This window comes from Conger conger, chromosome 9 (genome assembly GCF_963514075.1).
Source record: "Conger conger chromosome 9, fConCon1.1, whole genome shotgun sequence".
Classification (NCBI taxonomy): Eukaryota; Metazoa; Chordata; class Actinopteri; order Anguilliformes; family Congridae; genus Conger; species Conger conger.
The window spans coordinates 49648237-49659689 of NC_083768.1; the positions used below are offsets into that span (position 1 = coordinate 49648237).

At 41.3% G+C, this 11453-nt stretch overlaps 1 protein-coding gene across 1 annotated transcript; it reads right to left on the reverse strand.

Annotated features, from left to right (window-relative positions):
- Nucleotides 1–1590: 1590 nt before the first annotated feature.
- klhl38a (kelch-like family member 38a) lies at nt 1591–7834 on the reverse strand. Its single transcript, XM_061253594.1, has 4 exons — nt 7481–7834; nt 4842–6192; nt 4656–4761; nt 1591–4316 (listed from the first exon to the last, which is right to left on the reverse strand). The coding sequence occupies exons 1-4, from the start codon at nt 7498–7500 to the stop codon at nt 4027–4029; spliced, it is 1767 nt and encodes a 588-aa protein (XP_061109578.1). The 5' UTR covers nt 7501–7834; the 3' UTR covers nt 1591–4026.
- Between the last annotated feature and the right edge of the window lie 3619 nt (nt 7835–11453).

Consider the following 11453-nt stretch of genomic DNA (forward strand, 5'->3'; position numbering starts at 1 on the left):
ATTGGAATACAGTATGTTAGTGGCTTCAGTCCTTTTGTGAGCTAAATAATAATGTCATTAATTTGATGCACCATCCAATAAATGTACTGCCTTCATTCATATTGCCTTAATCCAGAGATTACCTCAAATGTATACCTGCTTTATGAATTCTTCCACAGTATTATCAACATCTGCCTGCATTCATCTGCATTCATTCAGCCTAATACATGATGTAACTAAAAGTTTGTAATATAAAGAATCAGAGAAGAACATGATTACCTGGCCATGACTTAGGAAATTTGGATAAAAAGAGTCCGCCATTGCTCTACTTGCAGAGTGTACATTTTCCCGCCTTACACAGAGCATTTAAGTAATATGAGAGAGAACGTAAGGGCCAGTTTCACAGCTGCAGTTAAAGCCTGTGTCTGTGAAACTAGCCATATAAATATATAAGCTTTGCATTATTTATGTATTATTTATTTATTTATTTGTTGACTGATTGTTTTTTTAACAACATTGAACTTCATTGTCACAATGTGGTGTTCACCATGTCAATCAAAACATTTGAAAATGATACTTCAAGTCTGTGTCATAGACTGACTTGAGGTCTGGCACTGTACATAGAATGGAGGTGACATTTCTGGCACAGCTCTGGGTGAGACCAATGTCAGCAGCTTATCATGGCAACAGAACATTAGCAGAGTGTTCCTTCTCTAAAGCCAGGGAGGGGATTGTTTTGGATGCTGTCCTGGTTCCCATAGTTTTGTAAACGCTCTATCTTCTTGAAAAGATATCAATAGAAGGTATTCTTATAAGTCCACTGAATTCTTTGTGGATGCATGGGAACTTGCTAGGATATTTCAGCTGCAATATTGTCACAGTCTCTTTGTCAAAAGTAGTATACACAAACATAACTACAAATGATGAATTAATATGCTAGAATTAGATTTTTAACTCACTTTGGGGTGGGTCTGTTTATTTCTGGTCTGTGCAAAAGTTTGTTGCCCATACACTCAGCAGATTAGTTCAAGTCTCCATCATAAAACTGTACATTGGTCTCATTTGAATAGCATGTGATGTTTGTCCAGCATGTCCCAAAATATCTTTTCCCAAACTATGCTTGGAGCCTGGCACAGAATGTGGTCTGCCTCAATGTCATTTGGTGGGGGGAGGGTTTCCTGAACATGCAATATCCCTGACATGAAATGTGTGAAACAACAAAACAAGACAAATAATGGATATTTTTTGAGCATATGGGAAGATAGGAAAGAATTAATGCAAATGTATTTCTGGCTTCTAAAGATATGTCTTTAAGCACAAGCTTCTTTGTGTTTGTGTTAGTTGTTCATTCAGCAGTGCAATTAGTTTATTGTTGTCTGTATTTATGGTTTATCATTAATCACTAAATGTATCATCCCCAGTAAGTCTTATTGAAAAGACAAGTTGGTGAATCATATAACGAACACAAGGTTTGTTGTTTTCTCTCTAATATTTCCTTAAGACAGATAGGCTCTTGGAAAAATATATAAACACTCACACAAGGTTTGTTGTTTTCTCTCTAATATTTCCTTAAGACAGATAGGCTCTTGGAAAAATATATAAACACTTACACAAAGGTTTTTTGTGACGAGCAGAATTTTTACTTAGAATAAATTCGAAAATTAATCTTTTTTCTTGAAGGAACATCACATTTTAACATCATTTGCTTCAGGAAATGCTTGATTTGATATCGCAATTACATTTTCAAAGGGGCCCTTTTAAAGACAACCACAAGTTCCAGAATAATATACAAGCTGTTTGATATACATGGTCTATCACAAGGAACACAAATATCAAAACGAAACCCTTCTCAACCCTTTGGTCTAAGGATAAGTGTCGCTGCAACAATTTACCCAACGGTTAGCTGATCGAATGTTTTGATTTTAATTTTCTTTCAGTTTTATTCTCTCCTCTTCTGCTTTACCATTAAGTGCCATTTTTTTCAAAACAGACAACATACATATGATGAATTTCATTAAGAAAACTGACTATGTTCATTTCAGTGGTTTGCCAATAATGTTTTGTTTAAATTAGAACAATGGGCTAGGCTCATTCCCTGCTGCAAGCAAGTCTTTCTGTTAAATTTGGCTTTAGTTTAGTACAGTGATTCCATGTTCTGAAACATACTTTTGACCCTGACATCATAATCCAGACTTCAACTCTATCTTGCATAGATCTAATGTCATCTGAGTTCTGAAAATGCAACACAGTCTATCCACAAAATACTCAACTCAGCTTAAATTCACTGAGATTCCCTTTTTAATTAAGCTTCAAAGTGAATGGCATTCACCCATCATCAGCTCATTTATTTTTTAATTGCATCCACGATTAAATCAGTATCTTTATGCACATAACATTGAATACATTTTTATTAAACAGTAACAAAGAGATCAGATCATTAAATAAACATTTCACAAAATTCATTTTGTTAAGTGTGCCATAAAATGGAATCCAATGTTGCTTGAATTGGCACACTTGTTATTCAAAACAATAAAAAGATCAGAACCTGATAATTGTAAAAATTTAAAAAACACTTTTTTCTTCTACAACTTTATCATTTATGTATAAATATACTGTTTTCCCAAATATTTATAAAACTCAAGACATTAAATAGAAATAAATAAATAAGAGTACAAATTAGAAGAAAATAAAGATAATTTTATTTCCAGTGAGAAAGCAATTAGGCAGAATTTTATAATAATTCTGAAGAAGAAGCCACTGTGCACAGAACCATGTAGGAACAAGTGGGTCCTGCATGTTCTCATGCCCCATGCTGACAGCATTAGCAGTGGTCTCCCGGAGTCAAATGAAACCATAACGTCCAAAACTGGTTTCATTTTAGCCAGTATTATGTCTTAAGTTGTTGCTACTGTAGTAGCAAGCAGTAAACCATGATAAATAGTGTGGTGACAGGTCTAATAAAAGAGACAAACTAATATTGGTTTTTAACCAGGATAATTCTGGGTGGCCTCCTTTACAACAGAAAATGATAGGTAGTTGATATGCATCCATGCAGCTCGTATTAGTATAAAGAAATCCAGGGCTGCTGACAATGAAAGCACAAAGAACAGGAGGTACTATAAATGGCTCTGAATTTCCTCATTACATTCCATTAGGCTTTATGCCTTCTGTACAAATGATACTGAAATTGATACTGAACATTTCCTGGAGACAGAATGTACAGTATGATCTGTGAGAGAATTTCTTTTGCCAGGGCAGGTTGAATGCTGTCCTGTTGAACATGACAGAATAGTTCTGCTTAAATAAAATGGACAAAGAACACCCCAAAAAGTAAACACCAAGGCTATTCTGTATTTTTTTTTTTTAAACAGCCTCAATCACGCAAGATTTTGTTCATCGAATATATCCTCAACAACAGATAAACAAATGTGGAAAAATCATTTTGTTGTACAGGGTGATTGGACAGAAGCTAAACAAAGAACTCTGACCACTGGTTAAAAGACACTTAGCAAGTGTACCATTTCAAGAATGTCAGCTTGAGGGGAATGCATTTCAACAGAGCCTTACATGTGAAAATATCATCGATGACAAATGCCTCTACCATACTGTCAGAATGCTCTCTATTGAACAGTGCACACATTTGAAGGACAAGATAAAACAATGTTTCTACATTCATTGTGACATGGTATGTAGGTTTAAAGTATACCATCACTGATGACATATCATCCATACCTCAGGGGTGGGTAAGTGCCTCTTTTTTTGGGGGAGGACATAGAGATCTGTCAGTAAAGCGTTTAGATCAGACTTATGGCAGAACAGCTGTACACAAGTCTGTATTTACTGTACTGTCTTCAGCATGCTCCTGTGGTCGGTACTATACCTCAGCTCGCTAGCTGAAATCTCTTTTGATTTAAGACTGCAGGTGCTACCATATAGTCAAACATGTTCCTTTATGCAGCCCCAAAGGACGTTTTCCGATAACAGCCGCATAACTCTGCGTAGCATTGGCACAAGCGAATTCACCGACGTGCGAAGCGTGGAGGCTCCTCAGGGAGGGTTCGGCTTGTTTGAGACGCAGATCAGAGGGAGAGAGCCGTGATCAAACAGTTTGTACGGTAGCGTCCCCTTGGAGGACCATACGTCCGTCTTCGGGTCGTAACATTCGAAGCAGTCCGAGTCCTCTATCACGTCGTGACCGTTTAGGTAGCGGCCCCCGGTGACGTACAGCTTGTTGTCGATCACGGTGGCGGAGTGGTGCATTCTCCTCTCCCTCATGTTTTCACATTTCACGAATTTGTTCGCTTTGGTGTCATAGGCGATCATTCTTCTCGTATACCCTTTTGAAAAAAGAGTTAATTAATTCAAAAGGCACGACAGGAATTAAATGTGAAATGTCAGCTACTGTGCAGGTACATTTCTCAGCATCTCTTGCCTTCACTTAATTTTTCCTCAAACTTTGTGACAACATTGACTGTGAGTTTTTGGGCAGTGTTGTGGATTAGTGAGTGAGTGAATAGGGGTTCTGTAGTCATATAAAGCTTATACTACTCATCGGACATAATTGCAAATAAATGATCTGATTCAGAATAAACAGAGCGATAGCCTGTGTGCTATTGTATTGATATTTATTATTATTGTATTGATAACCATGCCCAGTAGTTGAAGCAGTGGCTCACCTCCAATGATGTAGATCTTATCTTCGATGACGGCGGCAGGTGCGCATACATTCTTCACGGTCCTGGTCTCCAGTCTGGACCACAGATTCCGCGAGATGTGATACACCTGTGGAGAACCAGGAGAGACTGTGTCCAACACTGACCTGACCGCATTACCCAGACCCCTCACGCTTTCACAAATTATACCTGTATCATCCTGACGGGGTTCTGCATAATGTCCTCCCCGCCGAACACATAGATCCTTTGGTCGTTTGCAGCCACAGCTGGGTGGAGAACGGCGGTGGGCATGGGGGCCATGGGCTCCCACATGTTAAACATGCTGTTATACCTCTCCACCGAGCTGGAAATCTGTTTGTCAGACCCGATGCCGCCCAGGGCAAAGATAAAGTGCAAATAGGAGACACACTGGTGCGCGTAGCGCTGCTCCAGCATGGGCTCAGCAGTCCTCCACTGATTGGTCTTGAGGGACAGCGTGTAGACGGTGGCGCTGACCACGTTGTCCCCGGAGCTCATGGTGAGCCCCCCCACCACGTACAGGATGCTGTGGATGCAGACGTACGAGGCCTTGTAGAGCCGCAGGGGCAGCTTTGCCAGCCACTGCCAGCGCTGGGTCCGCTCGTCGTAGAGCAAGGCCTCGCGTGACGTCTGCTCGTTGTTCTTGCGCCCGCCCACCACCACCAGCGTCTCGTGGCAGGTGTAGCGGCGCGGCGTCACCCACAGGGGCTTCAGCTCCTGGGTGCACTTGGCGCTGACGGAGAACATGAGCCGGCGGACCGACTCGATGATCTCCGTGCAGAGGGTGGAGGACTGGATGAGCGGGTCGTTGGCGATGAACTGGAAGAGGTAGGTGGGGTGGATGTAGCGCAGCCGCACCTTCTTGAAGAGGTCGTGGATGGCGCCCCGGCGGGAGAAGGGGTCGTGGTGGATCCAGGCCAGGAGGGTCTCGAAGACCTGCTCCTCCTCGGCGCAAAGGCGGTCGTCCTCCAGGTAGCACATGAGCTCCGGCAGGGAGAGCTCACAGAAGTCCTCGGAGGCCGCCACGTCTGAGAAGCTGCGCACGGCCATCTCCCGGGCCTTCTCCCGGAGGCTCCCGCAGTGAAGGATCTCCGACAGCCGAATCATGCTCAGGCAGTTGTCCGGGTTGAGCTGCTCCTGCAGGAAGGCTGAGCAGGCCTCGAAGAGGCGGGGGTACTGCAGCATGGATGCGGCCTGCATCAGGGGCAGCACTATCTCCATGGTGATGGTGATGGCGCCCGTGTACACATAGTTGACGATGCCACTGAGGACACCGGAGGCGATGCCCTTCAGGTCGATCTTAGCCTGGCTGCTCTCCTTGAAGCTGCTGCAGAACATGGCCCTGAAGTAGGGGCTGCTGGACACCAGGACATTCCTGTGGCAGGGGATCTCCTGGTCGTCCGAGCACAGGAGCACGTCCGTGAAGATCCTGTCCTGCCTCAAGAAGTTGAGCTGTGTGAGGAGGTGGGATGAGAGCTCTTCATCTTTGAAATGATAGACCTCACGTGATGCACTGGCCATTCTGGACAGAAAAAGAAAAAGAAAAAAACACTAAGTTTGTGCAGGTTTCCCCCTACATTTGTTATGACTGCAGCTGAAAACAAAGTTAAGGTTTGTTTTGAGGTTAGTGGTTTGTATTGGCCTTTTGTTTGTCTTTCTGCAGAGGGGCGTTGGAGTCAAACCCTCAGACAACCTTTCCCCTAAATTGGCTTGGTTCCATGAGGTTGTAAGGTTGTTCTTGATGTAAGACCATTGACACAGTGCTGTCTATCCTGTCACTCTTAAATCATGTTAATGCATTCGTACAGCATTTGACTTTGTCTCCTCATCAAAGCTAACTTTATCAAGCCAGTTATATCATATCCCAGCTGTTACTCTCTCCTCTGTGGGTTTGTCCTTGACAGTACAGTGTTTAAAAACGGACATTTCACAGGGCTATTATCGACACTAAGCTGGCTCTGTCTAATCACCCTAGAGACAGCTACCGATTTAATTTCAGAGTGGATGACAACAAAGCTACCTTTGCTATTATTATGTAACTAACTGTTGATAACAATTATAGCGATATTGCAGCATTTATAATATATGCCATACTTTCAACATTGTTTCTTCTTATTGCTCTATAAAACGGGAACACAGATAAACAACATTTTCTGAAAATAATTATTGTGACAATTACTTTGTACAGTATTTGACCTTTTTACACAATATTAATTTTAAATTGTATTCTGTAAACAAAGACTTTGGTAATTATGTTCTTTCCAAGGAGAGAAATATTTAAAGATACAAAATTAGAACTCAATGAGAAAAAAATACTTTCATTGTATTTGAAGATTTAGCCATTGAACAAAAGGAGGGTTATATATTATTCTCTGAATGAAGAGATAAAATTAATATATTTATGACATCTGAGTTTTAGAATTTATTGCTTAAATAACACAAACACAGATACATTTATCAGTATATTATAAGATGAACAATTAGGCATTTACAGGCAAAAGTTTTAATTCAATAATTCAATATTTGAAATTATATTTAAAATATAACAAGCTTTTACTATGATTGGTTCTGTGAGCCTCCCACCATAAGGACTTTGATCAGGTTGATTAAACTCATCTGAACCAATGTAACAAATCACCCAAGCCAGAAATTAATTTTTCATATAAATAACCAAATAACAACAAAATATATGTTCATATGCGGCAAAGCAATAAAAGATATTGCTGCGTGTTATATTTATTTATACACCTCTACCCTCTCACATTTAGCCTCATCGACATGGATCAGTAACCTCCTGAGTGTCTCCTTACCTTCTCCGGGTCTCTTGCATCCGACGGCGCCAGATGGTCAGCTTTCAATCAGGAAAGATTTTGCCGGAACTTTAGCATTTTCCCCCCCTCTCTCTGAACTACGCTACAGGTGAGAGGAAAGGGGAGCGCTCACGAAGAGGGACACTGCGACGTACGTTGTGAGGGTCTCCGATCTTGCCATGAGGCCCGCTGTGTACAGTCCAGCTCTAATAATAGCCCTCCCGTCCACCCCCTACAGTGCAGCAGGATCCCGCGTGACTCTGCCCTTGATTCCACCACAGGAGCGGGGCCTATCTCGTTGCATGGGGCGTCAGCGTTGTTCCTACTCCCTCTTCTGTGTTTACTGTGGCAGGGACAGACAGCCCAGCACTGGCAGTTATTTGGAAGGGGCTAGCACGGTGCTTGGAAACCGCGCCCAGTTTTTTGCTGGCTTCTGTAACCTAGGAAGCTGGTAAATATAGCACGCTTCTGATGGCTGGGATGAGCAGGCGGAACAGCTGGGCTCACAGGCTTGGTTACCTTGGGTTGCCTCAGGGAGGTGTGCAGAGAGGTGCATTGTGGGCTTTCGTGGGCAGCCATCCACCTGCTGCAAATAAGCATGTTGCCAAGGCGTTGACCAGGGGTCATTGACAAATCACTAAATGTCACACTTATCCTCCCCCTACTCCCACCCATTAAATAATATATTTTCTCCATGACTTAAGGGTGTCGGCTTATCTAATGAAAACTTCCATCCATCCATTATCTTAACCCGCTTATCCTGAACAGGGTCACAGGGGGGCTGGAGCCTATCCCAGCATACATTGGGCAAAAGGCAGGAATACACCCTGGACAGGTCACCAGTCCATCACAGGGCACACACACCATTCACTCACACACACACTCATACCTACGGGCAATTTAGACTCTCCAATCAGCCTAACCTGCATGTCTTTGGACTGTGGGAGGAAACCGGAGTACCCGGAGGAAACCCACGCAGACACGGGGAGAACATGCAAACTCCGCACAGAGAGGCCCCGGCCGACGGGGATTCGAACCCAGGACCTCCTTGCTGTGAGGCGGCAGTGCTACCCACTGCACCATCTGTGCCGCCTTAATGAATGAAAACTTAGCAACTGTTATATAAAGTGAAAACATGGAACTGTATGCATCCTGCTGGGAAGAACTACATAGGCCTAGATCAATGGTTATCATTTATTAAATACAAAATCTCAATGTTCAGTTTCACTGTGCTTCCATTTGCTTTTCTCACATTGAAAGTAATGTTGAAAATGTGTTTGTCATCAGATAAAGTGCAGTGGTCCTCTCAAAAGGGAGTTGGGCTGCTATGTTTTTCTGATGTTATCAAGGCTACAGTAATGCTGGGATCACAATCACACAAACAGAAAATGGTTAGGGGGAATACTAATACAGTGAGATCACAAAAACAATATAGAGTTAGACTTGTGTACACAGAAAACAACAGGTTTGGTTCACTGTTTTGGCAGTGCCTGTGTTTTTCCTCGTGTCCTCAAGTCATTGTTTACTTATTCATCATTTGTTACTTGTAAGAGGCCAGGGATGTGTGGAAATAGAAATTCCATGTAAACATACTGACAAAAGAAAGTCCTGTAAAAAAGGCTTCTGGGCCAAGCCTTTAGGGCATGTCTATCCCAGTGCAAGTTACTAATGCGCTGGGGAGGACAAGGGTCCATTTATTTTTGCTGGATTTTTTGCTGACCTGGGCAAATCAAATCACTACTACTATCCGTATCGCCGTTGCACACTTTTACAAAAGTACTTGTACATAGGAATGCGACTACATTTTGTATAGGCTCTCTAGAACAGGATAAGCCCATGTATCAGTAATCCAGTTGAACAGTAAAGGCGTGATCCCCATCCGTGAGCAGAAAATACAGTAGAACCGGCTAGTTGTATAGAATTGACATAACAACTGAGAAGCATTTTAGCTAATGACTTTACGTTTCCAATAGTATTGTTTGTTAGGCTTGCATAAAGCAATACAGAATTTGTGTGCCTGTGTAACGAAACAGTAGCTTTTTCAGTAAGCACTCTGAGACTGTTACGCTTCTGCAAAAACAGTTCTTGAGATTTAATGGCCAAAAAGGTCTAAATAGAGAACTTCCTTTGGAGGACTTCTCTTTAGCCTCTGAAGCATTCTCGAGTGAATATTTCTGAGGAAAATACCTTTGGCTTCAATGTAGAGGGCATTTTCATTGATGTGACCATTTCATATCAGCGAGCATCTGAATATATTCTCAAAATATGTTCTTATTATTCAGTATGCTTATGAATAAAGAACAAGCTTGCTTTTGAATAATAAATAGCATGTGAAATTGTAGAATGTGTTTGACTTGTTGATGGAGGTAGCATATTTGACAAAAACTCAATGGACCTCAATCAATATATCAGTATACAAGATGTTATTATTGTGATTATTGAACTTATTGTGCTTATATTTACAATCTTCTAGACCTGTTGCTGTCTGAGGAAAGTACCAGGAGAGGACGAGGTAGGGGGAGGATGACAGGTGGGCTGAAGTGCAAACACTTTTTTCTGTCAGGATAGAAAGTTGTATACTTTAGTAAGAAAAATACAGTAATTTACTAATATTTTACCCATAATATCATTTTGTCTCTGTGTGTCCTTTTGGAGTCTCCAAATGTCATTTTTGGAAAAACAATACAGAATCCTCATTTTTGGAGACATCAAATTTGAAAGGGGATTTGTCCAGTGTTTTGGCGCATTGTATTTTAAGCACATCAGGCACTGCCACAATAATCCACTCAAAAACAGAAAATCTTTTCAGTGAGAAAAAAAATCTTCCACTGAGTTTGAACTTCTGTAACTTTGTTTTAGCAATACCTTTTTTGTATCTTTTTAAAAATTTATACAGAAAATACAGAAAGACTGTTTTTTTTGTAGCACCACCTACTGGTCTAAGGTATATAGCACGTAATAGCACAGGATAGTACCCCCCTGTCCACCCAACATGTTCCCAGGGGTACACCCCTGGCTGTATCACACGGTCATTTGTCTCTTGAAATAATAAAATAAAAATACAATACATTGTCATTCCTGGCCAAGCAACAGAGTACTTGCAGTACCATTTACCCTTCACATAGGTACAGTATATAATTGCTGAAGCTAAGGAGATGGACTTAGTTAAAAGTACAATAGGTAATTTTGGACTTCTAATGGTCAGGAGAGGAATTGCAGCAACAAATACACTCAAACCACTGTTTATCCTACCCCTTCTCTGTGCATGCACTGAAGTTGAAATGTCATTGGCTGTGGCAATTAGAACCAATTTTCAACCAATGAGCTTGAATTATTGTACAGCTATATAATGTTCTGGTAGAGTGTCGGCCCGTCAACTGCATATTTTTAAACCCAAATTTAAGGACTATAAACACAGGTAGAGGGTGAGGCAACATGCCAGTGAGCCTTTTTCAATGATAGGAAGGGATTTACAATGGTTTTGTAACAATATTTCAACACAAAAATCTTACCTATTTTACCTTTAATACTTGGATGGGAGAAAACCTGGGAAAACCTGGTTGTTACTGGAAGTGTTTGTGGACCAGGAGGGGACACTGTTCCCTCTGAACCAAACAAAAATTCTAAGTCTCAGCACAAAAACTTGCTCACTATGTAACTCAGCCTATCTGACTAGTTATACAATCCCTTGCATTCCTACCCACATTTATTCCCATGGTTGTCACTGAGAAGAGATGAGATCCTCTGAAAGATAATTGATTTTTCACTTGACCTACCATTTTGACATGGTAAGCACTTTGTTCACAAATTTAAGAAGTATATTAATTTTTTTTAAAACTGGATGCGACCTCTGCTGATAAATCACCTCAAACATTTAGTGGAACATGGAATTAAAATGTTTATAAACTGTTGTCTATACATGTCCTTGGTGGAACAGACGCATTATTCATTGAAAACACCTCAAAATTTCACC